A 23,087-nucleotide genomic window follows, 5' to 3' on the forward strand; every position below is an offset into this window, starting at 1 on the left:
GGTAGCCCGGTACCAGGCATATAAAACAATTTAGAAGGATGAAAGTCAAAATATTAGTTATGTCCAGTCCATTTCACCCTGTGGAAATCTCTTTGAGTTGGGATTGGAGAAAAGGTGAATGAAAAATCAAATGACTGTTTTACCACAAGTCCTGGCTCATCAGACTGAGCGATGAACCAATGAACTTCACCTGAGAAAAATAGATGTCTGGACTGAGGCACAGTGAACTAAAGTTGAATGCAACAGGGGTAAGAGTTTCATACATTTCCAGGATACAGTGACTGAAATTGGGCAGAATGTAGGAGAGTATCTTCATGTCACGCCACAGTTGCAACATCATGGGAAAATCTATTTGATTAGCTGAGCAAGGGTTGAACATGTGTGTATAACAAAGTTTTAAGTAATGGTCAATGTTTGCTCCAACAGGCATTCCACTCATGACACTTATCTTTTAAAAATAAGAAAATTCCAGTTGAATTCAGTAGACACAAGGTATTTCTTACCAAATCTACAATTAACTTGGGGTGTACATTGATTTGTGGACAAGTGCATGTATGGTATATGTTACCAATTGACCATGTAAGGGTTAAGGTCGGGGTAAGGGTAACAGGTAAGGGTAGTGGTTAAGGTTAGGCTTTAGGTTAGGGATTTCCCAATAACCCTGGACAGCACCAACTTGATACCATTTGGTCACATCACAAAATAGATTTTTCAATTAAAAGAGGCAACAGGTCAATTAACAGTGATATAGAGAAGATAATCTAGGACACAGTTCATATAAGGCCTATAGGAAGACAGACAACATGCAGAACACAGGTACTATACATTTGGAATCTGGGTGATGGGTCAACATGAAGGTGAATGGAATTTCAGTTCCTGCATTGAAAATAACAACTGTGTGGTTGCTAACTCCACCCTACCTGACACCCTAGACCCACTCCAATTTGCTTACCGCCCAAATAGGTCCACAGACGATGCAATCTCAACCACACTGCCCTAACCCATCTGGACAAGAGGAATACCTGTGAGAATGCTGTTCATCGACTACAGCTCGGCATTTAACACCATAGTACCCTCCAAGCTCGTCATCAAGCTCGAGACCCTGGGTCTCGACCCCGCCCTATGCAACTGGGTACTGGACTTCCTGACGGGCTGCCCCCAGGTGGTGAGGGTAGGCAACAACATCTCCACCCCGCTGATCCTCAACACTGGGGCCCCACAAGTGTGCGTTCTGAGCCCTCTCCTGTACTCCCTGTTCACCCACGACTGCGTGGCCACGCACGCCTCCAACTCAATCATCAAGTTTGCGGACGACACAACAGTGGTAGGCTTGATTACCAACAACAACGAGACGGCCTACAGGGAGGAGGTGAGGGCCCTCGGAGTGTGGTGTCAGGAAAATAACCTCACACTCGACGTCAACAAAACTAAGGAGATGATTGTGGACTTCAGGAAACAGCAGAGGGAACACCCCCCTATCCACATCGATGGAACAGTAGTGGAGAGGGTAGTAAGTTTTAAGTTCCTCGGCATACACATCACAGACAAACTGAATTGGTCCACCCACACAGACAGCATCGTGAAGAAGGCGCAGCAGCACCTCTTCAACCTCAGGAGGCTGAAGAAATTCAGCTTGACACCAAAAGCACTCACATACTTCTACAGATGCACAATCGAGAGCATCCTGGCGGGCTGTATCACCGCCTGGTACGGCAACTGCTCCGCCCACAACTGTAAGGCTCTCCAGAGGGTAGTGAGGTCTGCACAACGCATCACCGGGGGCAAACTACCTGCCCTCCAGGACACCTACACCACCCGATGTTACAGGAAGGCCATAAAGACCATCAAGGACAACAACCACCCGAGCCACTGCCTGTTCACCCCGCTACCATCCAGAAGGCGAGGTCAGTACAGGTGCATCAAAGCTGGGACCGAGAGAATGAAAAACAGCTTCTATCTCAAGGCCATCAGACTGTTAAACAGCCACCACTAACATTGAGTGGCTGCTGCCAACACACTGACTCAACTCCAGCCACTTTAATAATGGGAATTGATGGGAAATGTAAAATATATCACTAGCCACATTAAACAATGCTACCTAATATAATGTTTACATACCCTACATTATTCATCTCATATGCATACGTATATACTGTACTCTATATCATCTACTGCATCTTTATGTAATACATGTATCACTAGCCACTTTAACTATGCCACTTTGTTTACATAGTCATCTCATATGTATATACTGTACTCGACCATCTACTGTATCTTGCCTATGCTGCTCTGTACCATCACTCATTCATATATCTTTATGTACATTCTTTATCCCCTTACACTTGTGTGTATAAGACAGTAGTTTTGGAATTGTTAGTTAGATTACTTGTTGGTTATTACTGCATTGTCGGAACTAGAAGCACAAGCATTTCGCTACACTCGCATTATCATCTGCTAACCATGTGTATGTGACAAATAAAATATGATTTGATTTAACATAAAATGTCAATTCCCCCACCACACCCCCTGAAATATAACAAGTGTAACCATGTGTTTCATGGAATGGCGTATATACAGTGAGGGAAAAAAGTATTTGATCCCCTGCTGATTTTGTAAGTTTTCCCACTGACAAAGAAATGTATCCGTCTATAATTTTAATGGTAGGTTTATTTGACCAGTGAGAGACAGAAAAACAACAAGTACTAAGTCATGTTTTGCAGAGGGGTCAAATACTTATTTCCCTCATTAAAATGCAGATCAATTTAGAACATTTTTGACATGCGTTTTTCTGGATTTTTTTGTCGTTATTATGTCTCTCACTGTTCAAATAAACTTACCATTAAAATTATAGACTGATCATTTCTTTGTCAGTGGGCAAACGTACAAAATCAGCAGAGAATCAAATACTTTTTCCCTCACTGTAGTAATGGTATATCTACTGTCCTCTACTCTTCAGCTAAATAACAATTTGTGCAACTTGATGTTAAGATATTGAATGATCCCATTAAATCAAAACTAACAATGTGAGCGTACATTAATCAAAAATCATAATCAAGGATTAACACATTTACACTTAGAAGCCTGTTTGTGGGTTTATAGATCTGAACTAATCAGTCATAGAACACTCCAGCTGTGCATGTCTAATGAGAAAAAGCCATGGAAGTAAACTCAGCAACAACAAAAAATTAGCATCCCTTTTTCAGGACCCTGTCTTTCAAAGATAATTCGTAAAAATCCAAATAACTCCACAGATCTTCATTGTGAAGGGTTTAAACACGGTTTCCCATGCTTGTTCAATGAAGCATAAACAATGAATGAACATTCCCCTGTGGAACGGTCATTAGAGGCCTTTCTACTGACTCAAAAACAGCAAAAGAAAGATGCCTAGGGTTCCTGCTCATCTGCGTGAACGTGCCTTAGGGATGCTGTAAGGAGGCATGAGGACTGCAGATGTGGCCAGGGCAATAAATTGCAATGTCCGTACTGTGAGATGCCTAAGACAGCGCTACAGGGAGACAGGACAGACAGCTGATCGTCCTCGCACTGGCAGACCACGTGTAACACCTGCACAGGATCGGTGCATCCAAACATCACACCTGCGGGACAGGTACAGGATGACAACAACTGCCCGAGTTACACCAGGAAAGCACAATCCCTCCATCAGTGCTGACTGTGTGCAATAGGCTGAGAGAGGCTGGACTGAGGGCTTGTAGGCCTGTTGCAAGGCAAGTCCTCACCAGACATCACCAGCAACAACGTCGCCTATGAGCACAAACCCACCATCGCTGGACCAGGCAGGACTGGCAAAAAGTGCTTTTCACTGACGAGTCGCGGTTTTGTCTCTCCAGGGGTGATGGTCGGATTCGCGTTTATCGTCGAAGGAATAAACGTTACACCGAGGCCTGTGCTCTGGAGTGGGATCGATTTGGAGGTGGAGGGTCCGTCATGATCTGGGGCGGTGTGTCACAGCATCATCGGACTGAGCTGGTTGTCATTGCAGGCAATCTCAACGCTGTGCGTTACAGGCAAGACATCCTCCTCCCTCATGTGGTACCCTTCCTGCAGGCTCATCCTGACATGACCCTCCAGCATGACAATGCCACCAGCCATACTGCTCATTCTGTGCGTGATTTCCTGCAAGACAGGAATGTCAGTGTTCTGCCATGGCCAGCGAAGAGCCCAGATCTCAATCCCATTGAGCACGTCTGGGACCTGTTGGATCGGAGAATGAGAGCTCGGGCCATTCCCCCCAGAAATGTCCGGGAACTTGCAGGTGCCTTGGTGGAAGAGTGGGGTAACATCTCACAGCAAGAACTGGCAAATCTGGTGCAGTCCATGAGGAGGAGATGCACTGCAGTACTTAATGCAGCTGATGGCCACAACAGATACTGAGTTACTTTTGATTTTGACCCACCCTTTGTTCAGGGACACATTATTCCATTTCTGTTAGTCACATTTCTGTGGAACTTGTTCAGTGTGTCTCAGTTGTCGAATCTTATGTTCGTACAAATATTTACACATGTTCAGTTTGTTGAAAATAAACGCAGTTGACAGTGACAGGAGGACATTTCTTTTTCTTTTCTGCCTCAAGATGCTGATACAAGACTCCTGCCACATGATACAGTCTTCACCATTCACACACAAACCTGCAAAGGAAAAACAATAATTATAGTTATTATTGCTGTGGTAGAAATCTAGTCTTCACAATCCCACACCATACCAGGGCCATATGGTATTTAAATGTACATGGCTTTGCACAATATTTGGGTCTCTCCACCAATTCGGTGCCTTTTGAGAAGTGTAACTTGGTCAAAAGAGACGCTTGATTTCACCTAATTTTAACATTCAGACAAAGAGCACATGTTCAACTTCATAAAAAAACAAGTTCTCATCAAGAGTTTATATTTTAAAAAAAATTAAAATACTAGAAGTAACAGATGACAATTTTTTCTTAAACCAGCCATAAATCCCCTTGTGACAGGGGGAATGGAAGCTTGTTATGTACAACAGGAACGCAAGATTTACACACACAAAACAATCAATATATATATTGATTGTTTTGCTGGTCCATCTATGTGTAACAGAGTTGTAGTGTTATGCTAGACCCACCCCATTTTCCACCACAAAACACCAGAAAACATAAAAAAGACTAAAACCAGCTCATATTGAATTTGTTTTTTTAAAAGGAATAGTTTCACCATATTAAAACGAGACTTCAGTTCACTTGTGTTATCCTTAAAATGAGGGACAGACATAAATGAATCACTAATCACATGAAATAACTTTGTCAAAGCAACTAAATAGGGCCCTACAATGATAGTGAAACTTGGAGACGTGTGTTAAAAATATTCCTAGAAGTGAAACAGCAAATGTTTTTTGGGGAATTCTCTATTGGTTTATTAAAGGGCACTTCATATAAGAACATTGGTGCACAATTTCTACTTAAAATATCTAGAAGGAACTCATTTCGTAGAATGACCCACTTATTCTTTAGAATGCTGTGACATTTAAACCTATGGTTGGAAGCGTTTGCATCTTGTGAAGGTTTCCTACACTGCTTATGAAATTAATTTGATCATTATTAGCTACATAGGCCTTATACCAGAGTAACGACAGTGGCTCAGTACCGGTACCCCCTGTATATAGCATATTTTATTGCGTTACATTTTTTTTTTTTAAGTATCTTTTACTTTAGTTTATTTAGTAAATATTTTCTTAACTCCATTTTTTGAACTGCATTGTTGGTTAAGGGCTTTTAAGTAAGCATTTCACAGTAAGGTCTACACTTGTAGTCAGAGCTTGTGACAAATAACATTTGATTTGAATAACCAATGCAATGACCTTGAAACAATGTTGCACTGTACATTTTAAGTACCTTTATCTATACTGAACAAAAATATAAAATGCAAATTACCCCTTTTTCCTCCCCCAATTTTTGTGATATCCAAATTGGTAGTTACAGTCTTGTCCCATCGTTGCAACTCCCGTATGGACTCGGAATACGCGAAGGTCGAGAGCCATGTGCCCTCTGAAACACTACCCCACCAAGCCGCACTGCTTAACATACAACAATTTCAATGAGTTACAGTTCATACATATTTAGGAAATCAGTCAGTTGAAATAAACTCAGACCCTTATCTATGGATTTCACATGACAGGTCAGGGGCACAGCACAGCCATGGGTGGGCACAGCACAGCCATGGGTGGGCATAGACCCACCTACTGGAGAGCCAGGCCCACCCAAACAGAAATAGTTTGCCCCCACAAAAGGGCTTTATTACAGACAGAAATACTCCTCAGTTTCATCAGCTGTCAGGGTGGCTGGCTCATACGATCCCACAGGTAAAGAACCTGGATGTGGAGTTCCTGAGCTGATATGGTTACACAGTCTGCGGTTGTGAGGCCGGTTGGCCGTACTGCTGAATTCTCTAAAAAAAAATCTCTAGAAAAATTAACATTACGTTCTCTGGCAACAGCTCTGGTGGACATTCCTGCAGTCAGCATGCCAATTGCACACTCCCTCAAAACTTGAGACATCTGTGGAATTTTAGAGTTGCCTTTTATTGTCCCCAGCACAAGGTGCACCTGTGTAATGATCATGCTGTTTAATCAGCTTCTTGATATGCCACACCTGTCAGGTGGATGGATTATCTTGGCAAAGAAGAAATGCTCACTAACAGGGATTAAAAAACACATTTGTGAACAACATTTGAGAGAAATCTGCTTTGTGTGTACAGAAAAATTCTGAGATCTTTTATTTCAGCTCATGAAACATAAAGACCAACACTTTACATGTGCGTTTATATTTTTGTCCAGTATAGTTTGGATGACTTGACTTAAAAAAACATTTTGCAAACTAGTGTGCAAAACATACAATTTGCAAACATGTTCAGATTTACATAAGTTTGTGTGATGTTCTTTTTTTATTTTTAACTATGATAAATTACTCAAACTTGCAGGAAGCAATTGTTTTTACTGGGTCAGGAAAAGCGTAAGTTCATCTAATTACAATTAAGTTGCATCACAAAGTTGACCATTGTGTTCTGGTGTGCATTTAAAAAAAACACTTCCTGGACACTAGTGGATTAGAGGTCAACAACCACAGTATCCTGACCTACAGTATCCTAACAGTACAAGGTGACATGCAGGATGGCAGTCCAGAATATGTGTCTTTAAAAGCACGATTCCCCAATTTCAGCCTAAAGGTAATTTTATATATATATATTTTGTTCTTGGACATAAATGACTGTAAAATCACCAGGAAACGAGCTCAGTGATTTTAATTAAGAATATTTGTTCCCAAATATTCCCCCACATAGAGGCATGTGATCATATCACAATGTAATCAAGGTTTTAAATTACTCTGTTTTTCTCAAATACGTTTATCTGTTTAGAATCCTTTCCGTGAATTTTCAGCGCACAAATGATTTATAACTATGTTCTGGCCCCGACCACCCATTCAAGGGGGGGAAAAATGGCTGAATGGAATAGTGGACCCCTGCTTTAAAGTTTCCCTCAGTTTTGGAAACACTCTTAGGATGCTTATCACGTTGCATAAACATAAGTGTTTTTTTATTCCCCACAGGTTTCAATACAGCACTATGTTCTCTTCAGTCTCTTGTTCCACACAAAGGTTTCTAGTCAATATAACCTCTTGAGAAAAAGGTTATGCAACTTGTCTACAACTGAAGACGCTGTCAAAATGCTACCATTCACTGACATAAGTAACTTAAGCATCATATTAATTTTAATTAGCCAACTGCACAAATACACAGTAATATGTATAAAACCATTTCATAAAAGTACTTCAAGTAAAATTATTAGTCAAAAGTACCATTGATGGAACAGAAAAACAATAGTATTAATTAAATAAATATCCTCAAATGTTTGGCATAATGGATCTATCAAAACAATGCAAATCAAAGGCTGTCACCACTTGCTTCGTCAAATTGATATTCCCCAAAATACCACTATTCTCTGAGCTTGAACTTTCCCCTACTTCACACACGGCCTCTGTTTGAATCAGCTTTCCAAATCACATAATGATGATCATGACTGTCCTGCTAGCTTGAGTGCACCAGAATAACATGATCTAATAGGATAGGCTATATCTGTTGTGCAACACTGCTAAACAAACAATAATGAATGTGAAACATAATTTAGTTTAACAGCAACTTCCTTTAGAGATGAGAGATGAGGTGAAAACTAACTTCCTTAAAATGAAAAATCAAGATAGATAAACACATCTCATATCTTCTTTCCCAAAATACTTTCAGCATATACAACATTTTTGTTGAATATGGCCCAGAGATTGGGAGGTTGGGAAAATGGGACCTGCGGAGTCTCTGCTTGGCACTCAGCATTGAGATAGAACAGCATCCTATCCAGGGGGTGTACTTGTACATCAAGCTGCCTCAGGCTACTGAAACTCATTTGAGCCATTCTGGATCACACAAGCCAAAGCTACTCACTTTATTTTTTATAACGTCACATAGTACATTATTGACAGGACCATTATGCATTATGAGGATGTATTAGACAGCTTACTGCTCATCAAGGTCCATGTTCCCTAAAAGAATGTGACTAGAGGGACAATGGAGAGTTAGACTTTGCTTGCTACACCCCTACTACCCGAGGAGCATTCAATCAGAACTGCCTAGTAATCAGCAGCATGTGACCAACAGGATATATAAACCTCTGAGGCTATGTAACAGAAGAAAGACTTTTCCAGCTGAGCTGAACCAAGATCAGCATTGTTGCTTCGACCAAAGACACTAGTGAAAACAGAGATGAAGCCAACACTGGCATTCCTACTGCTGTTAGTGGCCGTCTTGGTCCATATGGGGACCAGTTTCTCATTTGGGAGAGACAGGGCTCAGTACGCCTCCTGGGATGACGTGAACATGGTGGCCCACTGGCTTCTCCAGCTGGGCCAGGGCCTCAAAGAACACATTGAGAAAACCAAGAGCCAGATGAGTGACATCTCCATCAAGCTGAAAGCCTTCAATGGCACAGTGGCCAACTTGGGCAAGGAGACCAAGAGCCTGCAGGAGGGTGGAGAGGCACTGAAGACCAGAGCCCAGGAGATGGTGGTGAACATGTCTGCTGAGGTGCATGCGAGTGCTGAGGAGCTGAGGGCAGAGCGCCAGAGAATCCACACCAGGATGGACAGGCCAGAAGAGCGGGTGGATGGAATGCAGCAAGGACGGGGGCTGAAGCTGAACAACAGCAGTAACAACCACAGTGATGATGCCAACTTCATCCAGGTAAGATAACAATCTGCCACTTTTTCACAATACACTGTGGGTGATATCTAAAATATTATCGGGGAGTAAATCTTCCATTACTTAATTAAATATGATTAATAACATGCTAAACGGAATAAAACAAAAACGTTAGAGATCCAAAATATAAAGTTAGCTGCTGACTCACATCATAGGGTTCCGATACTTTTGTGTATTTAAATATTTTCAAATAAATGTGGCCCGAATCAACTACTACTATGGAAGAATTTTAAAGTAATTTCAAATACTTTCCTATAAATAGCCTACTATTTGAAAGTATTTTCAAAAAACGTAATTCAAATTTCAGTACCAAACAGACCTGGTTCACATGCATGAGTATTTTTATATTTCTATAAATACTGTGTATTTGAGTAATTTCAAAGTGTATTTCCAACTACATTCTAATTTCTAGTTGTTTAAAAAAAAAGTACATTATCTAGTTGTTTAAAAAAAAAATCACATTATCAATATAGTCGGAAGAAGAGATTGGGAATAACGAAAAACAGATCTCATTTGTGTCACTTCTTTCCTCAGAGGTTACTGGAAGCACAGAATAAACGGATAGATTACCTGGTGGACAGAATAAGGCAACAGCAGGACAAACAGAACATGCACCTACAGGCACTCCAGGGCGAGGTATGTAGTGTACAATAACCCCTATTGCGTGTAGGTGTGTGTACAATATCTGATGGAACATGTTTGTCTTTTCCCTCAGGTTAAACAGAGGAGAGTGAAGTCCGTTGTCAGGCGGAAACATCAGGAAATAGCAAAAGAAGGATTACACTAAAGGAGTCACTTCTAACTGGTGAGCCTAATACATCATAATAGAATATGGACATCAAGACCTCTGCAGGCTTTTATTGACAATTACATGAAGTTGGTGCAAAGAGTCAGTGTTGACCCTTTTCAAGACCTTTGCGATCTGCTCTGGCATGCTGTCAATTCACTTCTGGGTCACATCCTGACTGATGGCAGCCCATACTTGCATAATCAATGCTTGGAGTTTGTCAGAATTTCTGGGTTTTTGTTTGTCCACCCGTCTCTTGAGGATTGACCACAAGTTCTCAATGGGATTAAGGTCTGGGGAGTTTCCTGGCCATGGACACAAAATGTTGATGTTTTGATCCGAGCCACGTAGTTATCACTTTTGCCTTATGGCAAGGTGGAAAAGGCATTGTTCATCACCAAACTGTTCCTGGGTGGTTGGGAGAGGTTGCTCTTGGAGGATGTGTTGGTACCATTCTTTATTCATGGCTGTGTTCTTAGGCAAAATTGTGAGTGAGCCCACTCCCTTGGCTTAGAGGCAACCCCGCACATGAATGGTCTCAGGATGCTTTACTGTTGGCATGACACAGGACTGATGGTAGCGCTCACCTTGTCTTCTCCGGACAAGCTATTTTCCAGATGCCCCAAACAATCGGAATGGGGATTCAGAGAAAATGACTTTTCCCCAGTCCTCAGCAGTCCAATCCCTGTACCGTTTGCAGAATATCAGTCTGTCCCTGATGTTTTTCATGGAGAGAAGTGGCTTCTTTGCTGCCCTTCTTGACACCAGGCCATCCTCCAAAAGTCTTTGCATCACAGTGCGTGCAGATGCAGTCACACCTGCCTGCTGCCATTCCTGAGCAAACTCTGTACTGGTGGTGCCCCAATCCCACAGCTGAATCAACTTCAGCAGACGGTCCTGGCGCTTGCTGGACTTCCTCGGGTGCCCTGAAGCCTTCTTCACAACAATTGAACCACTCTCCTTGAAGTTCTTGATAATCCAATAAATGGTTGATTTAGGTGCAATCTTACTGGCAGCAATATCCTTGCCTGTGAAGCCCTTTTAGTGCAAAGCAATGATGACAGCACATATTTCCTTGCAGGTAACCATGGTTGACAGAGGAAGAACAACGATTCCAAGCACCACCTTCCTTTTGAAGCTTCCAGTCTGTTATTCGAATTCAATCAGCATGACCGAGTGATCTCCAGCCTTGTCAACACTCACACCTGTGTTAACGAGAGAATCACTGACATGATGTCCGCTGGTCCTTTTGTAGCAGGGCTGAAATGTAGTGGAAATGTTTTTTGGGGGGGATTCAGTTCATTTGCATGGCAGAGAGGGATTTTGCAATGATTTGCAATTCATCTGATCACTATTCATAACATTCTGGAGTATATGCAAATTGCCATCATACAAACGGAGGCAGACTTTGTGAAAATTAATATTTGTGTCATTCTCAAAACTTTTGGCCACGGCAGCAGACATTTATCTTTCAGTCCTTTGTATATAGGCATTGATAAATATGTGCATTGCCCTAGACCAGGTATACCCAAAGTGGGGTACGTGCAATGCCATTTGGGCTAAGCAAAATATACACTGCTCAAAAAAATAAAGGGAACACTTAAACAACACAATGTAACTCCAAGTCAATCACACTTCTGTGAAATCAAACTGTCCACTTAGGAAGCAACACTGATTGACAATAAATTTCACATGCTGTTGTGCAAATGGATTAGACAACAGGTGGAAATTATAGGCATTTAGCAAGACACCCCCAATAAAGGAGTGGTTCTGCAGGTGGGGACAGGAGGAGCACTGCCAGAGCCCTGCAAAATTACCTCCAGCAGGCCACAAATGTGCATGTGTCTGCTCAAATGGTCAGGAACAGACTCCATGAGGGCCCGACGTCCACAGGTGGGGGTTGTGCTTACAGTCCAACACCGTGCAGGTGATTGGCAAATTCGCCACTGGCGCCCTGTGCTCTTCACAGATGAAAGCAGGTTCACACTGAGCACATGTGACAGACGTGACAGAGTCTGGAGACGCCGTGGAGAACGTTCTGCTGCCTGCAACATCCTCCAGCATGACCGGTTTGGCGGTGGGTCAGTCATGGTGTGGGGTGGCATTTCTTTGGAGGGCCGCACAGCCCTCCATGTGCTCGCCAGAGGTAGCCTGACTGCCATTAGGTCCCGAGATGAGATCCTCAGACCCCTTGTGAAACCATATGCTGGTGCGGTTGGTCCTGGGTTCCTCCTAATGCAAGACAATGCTTGACCTCATGTGGCTGGAGTGTGTCAGCAGTTCCTGCAAGAGGAAGGCATTGATGCTATGGACTGGCCCGTCCGTTCCCCAGACCTGAATCCAATTGAGCACATCTGGTGGATGGAGCGAGACATGATGTCCCAGATGTGCTCAATTGGATTCAGTTCTGGGGAACGGGCGGGCCAGTCCATAGCATCAATGCCTTCAAACCCAGGGCCAACCGCACCAGCATATGGTCTCACAAGGGGTCTGAGGATCTCCTCCCAGACCTGGACTAAAGCATCCGCCAACTCCTGGACAGTCTGTGGTGGAGCGAGACATGATGTCCCAACGCCACGTTGCACCACAGACTGTGGCGGATGCTTTAGTCCAGGTCTGGGAGGTGATCCCTCGGAGACCATCCGCCACCTCATCAGAAGCATGCCCAGGCGTTGTAGGGAGGCCATACAGGCACGTGGAGGGCACACACACTACTGAGCCTCATTTTGACTTGCTTTAAGGACATTACATAAAAGTTGGATCCGCCTGTAGTGTGGTTGATCAATTTGATTTCCATTGATAATTTGTGTCATTTTGTTGTCAGCACATTCAACTATGTAAAGAAAAAAGTATTTCATAAGAATATTTAATTCATTCAGATCTAGGATGTGTTATTTTAGTGTTCCCTTTAATTTTTAGGCAGTGTATATTTTTTTCATTTCTTCACATTTTTAAAAACAGCAGCCCCCCTCTCGCAGAGTAGTGGAAGTGAAACATCTAGTATTCAACGAAATAACAACAATAAAAAAGGTAGCCTAGTCAAATAACTAACATCCAATCACATTAACCGTTACTCTCTCGCGGGAATTCCACTAACGGTCCGTAAGTAGCCAAAGGTCGCTGCTGCTCATTCCGTTTGCTCGAAAATGGATAAACGGTAAAAAAAATATATATAATAATTAAGTGGGGTCTGCGTTCATAAGAGACAAATACCAGAATACTGGTAGTACTGCTATTACCAGCAGTACTACACCCGCACCTGCCGACATCAAGTTATTCTGCTTCCACGAGCACATCCAAATGCTAGCATCAGTAATTCTACATTTGTTGTTTGCCCAGCTAGCATGGACACTGGCAGCAGCCAACTGCCCCTTTACCTGGGAGAGCACCGAGCAACAGATAGAGATGTTGGACCATCAAATAAGCTCAAATATGAGAATTACATTGATTCGGGGTTCACTTATATTGGGAGTAGTGTCTTTCCTCAGCCCCAGTGTGTTATATGTGCAAAAGTACTCTCGCACAACTCGATGAAACCTTCACTTTTGTGCTATTTGAAAAATAAGCCACAGGAGGAGTTTGAGCGAGAATTAAGACTACATTTGTGTAGTAAGACATGTATAAAAGCAACAGATACCATTAATAAGAAGGGGCTAGAAGCGTCTTATATGGTGAGCTACCGAGTGTCTAGGACAGGCAACCCCCATGCTATTGTGGAGGACTAAATTCTTCCTGCAGCCGCAGATATGGCTGGGCCAATGCTGGAGGAAAAGGCCAAAAAAACTATACAATGACTTCATCAAACAACACTGCTTCACGACGAATAGCCACCAAATAAGTTTAATGAATGGTTACTGATCAACATGTTTCGTTTTTGCTGTTTCAGAGTTGGCCACAGACTGCCATGAGTTGTTCCTGAAAGGGGGAGAGAAAGAATGGAGTGTGCACCACCATCCAGCCTCGCAACTCTCAGCCCTTTGACGTCTTCTGTGAAATTACTGCTGAGTGAAAGGAAAACTAACTTGGTTGCTCTAAACTTCAATATCGCCAATAGCTGGAATTTGTCCTGGCGGATACAGGCTTCTCCAGGAAAAGTTGCTTTGCACAGAGAAAACCCCATCGGCTGTGGAACAATTGGAACATTACTTGGCTAATTCCTTCGCTTCCTGTCTTTTCTTTTACACAAGGTGGATGGACAGTCATCCAAAGACGGCAAGATGGATCCCAAAATTTCAATCAATTATGGGAGGCCTATCAAAAAGGCTTTGGCAGCCTGAAAGGTGTTATTTCATTAGAGCAAATGTATATGGAAACCCTTTCAATACACCCAATATTCATGTTTAAATAATGCACACGTTCATGTGAATAATCTGGATTCTAATTCTCTTTTAGGCGAGTTTTGGCTGGGACTGGACAACATCCACACTCTGACCAAACAGGAAGAGCTCACATTGCTGGTGGAGCTGTCTGATTGGATGGGAGAGGCTCAGTCTGTGCGGTATACATTCCAATTGGATGGAGAAGAGAGTAACAACACCCTCTACCTCCCCGAGAGTTCATGTGATAGACTGGAAAGTGGATTAACCACCGAACCCTCAGGTCTGTCCTTTTCCACTATTGACAGAGACAACGATCTGAACACAGACGTCAACTGTGCCAAGCAACTCTCAGGTATTTTAGTGTTTCTTGAACATTTTACTCTAACAATGTCCTATTTTTTTTTTACCTCACTGAACTTATCTAAAAGTATGTTTTCTAACAAGTGTTTTGTTTCCTCATATGTGGCTGGTGGTTCAACAACTGCGGCCAATCCAACCTGAATGGCAAGTACTGTAGAAAACCCAACATACTTCAAAGACGACAGCAAAGGAAGGAACTGATATTTTGGAAGACCAACCATGCCCTGAGGACCACTGTATTGAAGATTGCCCCAGCTACAGTGGATCACGGTTATTATTAGACCTTCAGTATAAAAATGGTATACAAAAAGTGTACAATATTGAGCCTTTGAGTTTAAGAACTTAATTTCCCACCGTCAACAAGATGTTAGCAGAATTACCATGAATTTTGTTGTTCATAACATCTGCTTTTGTGTAGCAAACTTGCAAGAACATCTCATTCACTTTGGATCAATGTCTCAGTGGACACTATTTCAGTCACATCACCTGATACATTGTAGCACCTTACACCCTTTGGAAGGGTCCTACTGTTTATTTTAATTGTTATACTTTGTCAGTCGAATGTGAGAAACTCAACGTCATATTGTCACTTCTATACTTCCAATAGTAATATATTGTACATTAATATCCATTTTCAAAATTCTTTGAATGAAACTACTTCAAACAAAATATCTTAAAGAAATGTAAAAGTGAGTTATATTTGCAATGGTTGATTGCTTGGGTGAAATGAGTCCTTAAATCTATGACTTATTTTGTCTGGATCCTTAAGGTTTATAGTTGTACTCAAGATGGCACAAAGAATCATAAAACATACCGCTCCCCTAGTGAAATAAAAAACGATACAACCGCTTCACTTCAAATTACAGACAGATACAAGCACAACCAAGCTTAGTATTCCCCAAGTTATAAATTAAGGGTTATCATGTCTAATTTGCATAAATGGCCAACGCCCCATAGAAACAGAACACAGTGCATAGAACATAAATGACAGACATCCTTACAATAAAGGCATAAGAATTCCAGGGGTTGTTTTTGTACCATATGACTGATAACGGAGTTACAGTGCATTCGGAAAGTATTCAGACCCCTTGACTTTTTCCACATTTTGTTTTACGATACAGCCTTACTCTTACCCCTTTTTTCATAATATCCAATTGCCATCTTGTTTCATCTCTGCAACTCCTCAACAGGCTCAGGAGAGGCGAAGGTCAAGTCACGCGTCCCCCAAAACATGAACTGCCAAGCCGCGCTTCTTAACACCCGCTTTTTTTCAATTTTCGCCTAAAATAACAACCAAATCTAACTGCTTGTAGCTCAGGACCTGAAGCAAATATATGCATATTCTTGATACCATTTGAAAGGAAACACTAAAGTTTTTGGAAATGTGAAATTAATGTACGAGAATATAACATTAGATCTGGTAAAAGATAACACAAAAGAAAAGAACATGCTTGCGTCATCTTTGAAAATGCAAGAGAAAAGGTCGCTATGCATTAGTCCAGTTTAGGCACAATTTTGGCCACTAGATGGCAGCAGTGTATGTGCAACATTTTAGTGTGATCCAATGAACCATTGTATTTCTGTTCAAATTGATGTATCAAGACTGCCCAAATGTGCCTAACTGGTTTATTGATACATTTTCAAGTTCATAACTGCTAATCGCATAAGCCTATGTAAGCTCAACCATCCTGCGTTGGGGGGGCACCGATCCTGTAACAGGTGGGCCTTGTAAAAAGTTCATTTGTGGGACTTATTTCCTTAATGCATTTGAGACAATTTGTTTTGTGACAAGGTAGGGGTGGTATACAGAAGATAGGGCTATTTAGTAAAAGACCAAATTCATATTATGGCAAGAACAGCTTGAAAGTGTCTTCAAGTGCATTTGCAAAAACCATCAAGCGCTATGATGAAACTGGCTCTCATGAGGACCGCCGATGGAAAGGAAGACCCAGAGCTACCTCTGCTGCAGAGGAAAAGTTCATTAGGAGTTACCAGCCTCAGATATTGCAGCCTAAATAAATGCTTCAGATTTCAAGTGACAGACACATCTTAACATCAACTGTTCAGAGGAGACTGCATGAAATCAGGGCTTCATGGTTGAATTGAACTACTAAAAAGGACACCAATAAGAAGTGACTTGATAGGGCCAAGAAACACGAGCAATGGACATTAGACTGGTGAAAATCTGTCCTTTGATGTGATGAGTCCAAATGTGAGATTTTTGATTCCAACTGCCGTGTCTTTGAGACACACAAGAATAGGTGAACGGATGATCTCTGCATGTGTCTCACCGTGAAGCATAGAGGACGAGGTGTGATGGTGTTTTGCTGGTGACACTGATTTATTTTGAATTCAAGGCACACTTAACCAGCACGGCTACCACAGAACTCTGCTATCTGGTTTGCTCTTAGTGGGCCAATCATTTGTTTTTCTACAGGACACTGACTTAATACACCTTCAGGCTGTGTAAGGGCTATTTGACCAAGAAGGAGAGGGATGGAGTGCTGCATCAGATGACCTGGCCTCCACAATCACCCGACCTCAATCCAATTGAGATTGTTTGGGATGAGTTGGACTGCAGAGTGAAGGAAAAGCAGCCAACAAGTGCTCAGCATATGTGGGAACCCCTTCAAGACTGTTGTAAAAGCATTCCAGGTGACACCTCATGAAGCTGGTTGAGTGAATACCAAGTGTGTGTCCAAAGCTGTCATCAAGGCAAAGGGTGGCTCCTTTGAAGAATATCAAATATATGTAGATGTTTTTAACACTTTAGGTTACTACATGATTCCATGTGTTATTTCATAGTTTTGATGACTTCACTAATATTCTCCAATGCAGATTATAGTAAAAAAAATACATTTTAAAATCCTTGAATGATTGACTGGTACTGTCACTATTCAGACCCTTTATTCAGTACTCTGTTGAAGCAACTTTGGCAGCGCTTACAGCATAAAGTCTTCTTGGGTATGGCGCTACAAGCTTGGCACACCTGTATTTGGGCAGTTTCTCCCATTCTCTGCAGATCCTTTCAAGCTCCGTCAGGTTGAATGGGGAGCGTCGCTTCACAGCTATTTTCAGGTCTCCAGAGATGTTTGAGCGGGTTAAGTACGGGCCACTCAGACTTGTCCCAAAGCCACTCCTGCACTGTGTGGCTAGGGTCATTCCCCTGTTGGAAGGTGAACATTCACACTTGTCTGATTTCCTGAGCGCTCTGGAGCAGGTTTTCATAAAGGATTTCTCCATTCATGTTTCCCTCGATCCCGACTAGTCTCCCAGTCCCTGCTGCTGAAAAACATCCCCACAGCATGATGCTGCCACCACCATGCTGCACCGTAGGGATGGTGCCAGGTTTCCTCCAGATGTAACACTTGGCATTCAGGCCAAAGAGTTCAATCTTTGTTTCATCAGACCAGAGAATCCCGTTTCTCATGGTTTGAGAGTCCTTTAGGTGCCTTTTGGCAAACTCCAAGCGGGCTGTCATGTGCCTATTACTGAGGACTGGCTTCTGTCTGGCCACTACCATTAAGGCCTCATTGTTGGAGTGCTGCAGTGATGGTTGTCCTTCTGGAAGGTTCTACCATCTCCACAGAGGAACTCTGGAGCTCTGTCGGTGACCATTGGGTTATTGGTCACCTACCTGACCAAGGCCCTTCGACCCCGATTGCTCAGTTTGGCCAGGTGGCCAGCTCTAGGAAGAGTCTTGGTGGTTCCAAACTTCTTCCATTTAAAAACGATGGAGGCCACTGTGTTCTTGGGGACTTTCAATGCTGCAGAAATGTTTTTTCTACCATTCCCCAGATCTTGGCCTTGACACAATCCTGTCTTATAGCTCTACGGACAATTCCTTCGACATCATGGCTTGGCTTTTGCTCTGACATGCACTGTCAACTGTGGGACCTTATATAGACAGGTGTGTGCCTTTCCAAATCATGTCCAATCAATTGAATTTACCACAAGTGGACTCCAATCAAGTTGTAGAACCATCTCAAGGATGATCAATGGAAACATGATGCACCTGAGCTCAATTTCGAGTCTCATAGCAAAGGGTCTGAATAGTAATGTAAATAAGGTAACTGCTGTTTATTTTAAATAAATTAGCAAAAATGTTAAAAAAATAAAACATTTTTTTTTTTACCTTTATCATTATGGGGTATTGTGTGTTGACTGATGAGGGAAAAAAAAATCATCAATTTTAGAATAAGGCTGTCATGTTAAAAATGTGAAGGGGTCTGAATACTTTCCGAGTGCATTGTACATGTGACCCTATTGATACATTTAACATTGCGATTGAGATGAAAGTCAGTAAAAGTTATCAAAAGCTAAAGAAGCTTGCGTCTTCTGAGGCGACAAGCTCAGCAAAGACTTGATCACTAGAGTGAAATGGCATTGGAGATAGTAGTCTTAATTTAGACACTCGTTATAAAAGAAGAATTCCTAAAAATACTTTTTTTATTTTAATACACACTTAAAATACCAGTTGCAGGTAGTGTGTGTTTTCCGTCCTCAGCGGCCACACCATTTGGCTCACCACACAACACTGCAATCCACCATGACTTACAACAGCACAGTCCAAAGTATGAACAAAAAAATCATTTACATTTTAGTCATTTGCAGATGCTCTTATCCAGAGCGATCAAAAGTAGTAAATATACTTTCATACTGATCTCCCTTGCTAACAGGGTGTGGCACAAATATCCCAAATAAAAACAGAAAATCACTCCATGATGCTAATGAGCTCTTTTTCTCAAATGCTCATGTTTGCTCTATATTTTCTACTTCTCTCCTTCTTTGCAGTCATTGTCCAGTTAAAAACGGACAGGTGACAACCCTCTGCTCTAGGCGTGGGAAGGGGTTGGTAGCATGGGAGGGCTTCTCCAGGCTGTTATAAAAAATCTTGGTTTTTAAGAGTGGTGTGAGGGATCGGACGCAAATCGCAGATGATGGGGCACAGTGTGTTTATCACAGATGGCACCTTAATTGGGGAGGACCAGCTCATAGTAATGGATGGAACGGAATAAATGGAATGGTTTAAAATACATCAGACATGTTTGATACCATTCCATTCACTCCATTCCAGCTATTATGACCAGTCCTCCACTCACCAGCCTCCTGTGGTATATGTGAAGGGGCATGGTAACATTGGGCAATGGGGTGGGGGCAGTGGTTCTGTTCATTCAACTGCAGCCCTCAGAGGTACTGCTGGAGGAAGTGCAGCAGCATAATCTCATAGTGCTCTCCAGACTCTGGGCAGCGGATGCTGTGTCTCTCATTGGGGTAGATCTGAAGAGATGGAGACAAAGGAACAGATGGAGGAAAGAGAAAGCCCCCCAGAAAGGAAGCACCTGTCTTCCTCATTTATAAAATGTTTATTTTAATGTGCTCTGAAAAGAGGCCTTGAAAAATAAATGAGTCCCACACTTTTCTTCTTTGTAGCGAATGCGTTTGTTTTCAACAACGTGTCAGCTAAAGCCTGGGAAAAAGTTCCACTCCACATATTCAATTCTCATCATCGTGCGCCATTTTATACAATGAAGTTGAATGAACACGGTGTTGTCGGTCTGTGTAAGATGGGGCACATGTACACAACTAAAACCCACTGCCCTCCTACCTGTAGCTGATATGGCTTCCGCACGGATCAGTTGAGACACCAGGAAGTTGGTGTGGAAAAAGTGCACATTCTCGTCAAGGAATCCATGTAATATAAGTAACCGGTTAGGCCTGGGTAGGAAAACAAAATATAAAAGATTATCCCTAGAAAAGTTAAAGAAAAATAATAATAATTTCCCCTCGCATCAGAACTTATCCTGGCCCCAGATCTGTTCGTTATGTATAGCCAACTCCTATGGTCATTGTCATAAGAGTTGCCTATACAGCACAAACAGCTGGGATCAGGCTAATTGAGGCATACATTCAAAGCAAGTCTGTCCCATCAGGACCATATCAAAAACAAGTGATGAACAGTATTGCAGGACAGCTGCACTTTGGAGTGTCTTTACTGCTGCCTTTACGTATTGCCTGTGAAGCACCCTGAGGTTGACAGTAAACGGTAATGAATGGTGATGACTCACTCGCTGGGCAGCTTGTCTACGTGCAAGGCGACAGAACCGGCTTCGTATCCCTGCTGGTTATTCTCAGGTAGGTCCATGTAGCGCTCCGTGTAACCGGTGTCATAGGCCATCCACACCGTCACAGGGGCACCCGCTATGGCCACCTGGACCATACAAGGACACCTCAAATCAACCAGGCTTTTAAATTCATGCTAAAATTACTTAATTTTAACTGATTGAGTGAACAGTAACCATATGTACAGTACAACCAGTCAAGATTTTGGAGTGTTAAATTCAGTTTTAGAGTCAATAATTTGAGCTTGTTGATTTAAACCAGGGCTGGGCCACATTACTACCCCTTCATGGTTCAAAGCCATAGAACTAGACAGCCTGCCGTCACAATTAATTTCTTACACAGAATGCATGTGAGGTGAAGTTGTGTCATAGTCCAAAGAATAATCCCCTAAAGTTCTTCAGCGGCGACTTCGAACTTTCCTCTCACCTTGAAGACGTTGGGCCTGTGGACGAGGCCCATGAGGGAGAGGAAGCCTCCGTAAGACCAGCCGTGGATGGCCACGCGACTCAGGTCCACAAAAGTGTAGTTTTCAGCCACGTACTGCAGCCCCTCCACCTGGTCCTCGATCTCCACCTGGCCCTGAGAACCACAGATGGGGAAAGGAATGTCACAACTGGCATGAAGGCAAACAGGAGAACACTTTTTTAAACACAGTACATCCCCATTTCACTACCTACCTGGTCCAATAAGAATGCCCTTCTTGCTACATTGTGCCTAACTGAACACAACTCTGGTAATACAGATCGATCACAAACTGGCAATGCAAAAATATCGTGTTACTGTTTACCATTTTGTTTTTCAGAGCCCCCTCGAACTTGAGGCCTCTCTGACAGGAGCCTCTCCCGTCAATGACCACGACGGCGTAGCCTAGTGACGCTAGCGTATTCAGTCTCAGGTACTTCACTCCTTTGTATGTGTTATTTACTAACTGCACCTGGAGCACACAACCCCCCCCCCTCAAGATTAAAAACATACGAGATAAAACCTTTAACATTAATATTTTTTTATACAACTAGCCTTGAAATCCAAACTGTCACAAACAAGACTATATTACAGAATTCAAATATTTTTATTGAACAAACCTGGGGGCCTCCATACACAAAGACGATTGTAGGGTGCTTCCTGCCAGGTAACAAGTTGTGTGGTTTGTACAACATGCCGTAGAGGTGGAACCCTGAATTCCCTGGGAAAGTAAAGATCTCTGGTGGAATGTAATCTCCTGGGCGTCCTGAGAAATAACATTAACACCAATATGAAGTCAAATGCATATCACTATCAAGGTCAACTGTAGATACTATAGCTGTTCATTCCATTGGGGGAGTTATATTGCAAGGGCAGATTCTATTGATGTGACAGCCCTTGGGAAAGTGACTCATTCAACTATAAATAAGCAACATTGAATTTGCAGGGACATTCTGTAGTCTCAACATGTGTGTTAAGTGTGATGCCGACAGCGTGCTTATGGTAACCCAGTTCATTGATACATTCATGTTTTGTAGTCAGAGGTGAAAAGCCAACAGAAGATTTCAATGCATTGACCCTAGTGATGAGCGGGATACTTAGATATTACAATATTATTTTGGACGATATTATAAAATCAATACTTTCACACACAGAAAATATTCAGACCCCTTGACCTTTCAAACTTGAACTTTCAAAGTGCTTGAAATTTTCCAGATTGACTGACCTTCACGTCTTAGAGTAATGAAAGACTGTCGTTTCTCTTTGATTATTTGAGCTGTTCTTGCCGTAATATGGACTTGGGTCTATTACCAAATAGGGGAGTCTTCTGTTACCAACACTACTGATTGGCACAAACAAACTTAACAAGCATTCCAGGTGACTACCTCAAAGCTGGTTGAGAGAAAGCCAAGAGTGTGCAAAGCTGTCAAGGCAAAGGTTGGCTACTTTGAAGAATCTCAAAATATAAAATATATTTAGATTTGTTTAGCACTTTTTTGGTTACTACATGATTCCATGTGTGTTATTTCATAGTTGATGTCCTCTATTATTCTACAATGTAGAAAATAGTAAAAATAAAGAAAATGTCTTGAATGAGTAGGTGTCCAAACTTTGGACTGGTAGACTGTGTGGTGTGTGTGTGTGTATATGCATGTCTGTATGTTTGCATGCATGTCCATATGTATACACACACATACGCCAAAACTCTGGTATTTTTCATCCTAGAGCTTGTACTCCATATTTTTAAATAGT

At 42.2% G+C, this 23,087-nt stretch overlaps 1 protein-coding gene across 1 annotated transcript in view; it reads right to left on the bottom strand.

Moving 5' to 3' along the window:
- Positions 1-15,419: 15,419 nt before the first annotated feature.
- LOC135524626 (dipeptidyl peptidase 9-like) overlaps positions 15,420-23,087 on the bottom strand; it is a 31,253-nt gene continuing 23,585 nt past the window's right edge. Inside the window, 7 exon segments of the mRNA XM_064952335.1 lie at positions 15,420-20,030; positions 20,359-20,377; positions 20,379-20,468; positions 20,819-20,961; positions 21,300-21,452; positions 21,661-21,807; positions 21,956-22,101. Coding sequence (XP_064808407.1) covers positions 19,938-20,030; positions 20,359-20,377; positions 20,379-20,468; positions 20,819-20,961; positions 21,300-21,452; positions 21,661-21,807; positions 21,956-22,101 — 791 coding nt within the window. The 3' untranslated portion in view covers positions 15,420-19,937.

This window comes from Oncorhynchus masou, chromosome 31 (assembly GCF_036934945.1).
Source record: "Oncorhynchus masou masou isolate Uvic2021 chromosome 31, UVic_Omas_1.1, whole genome shotgun sequence".
Taxonomy (NCBI): Eukaryota; Metazoa; Chordata; class Actinopteri; order Salmoniformes; family Salmonidae; genus Oncorhynchus; species Oncorhynchus masou.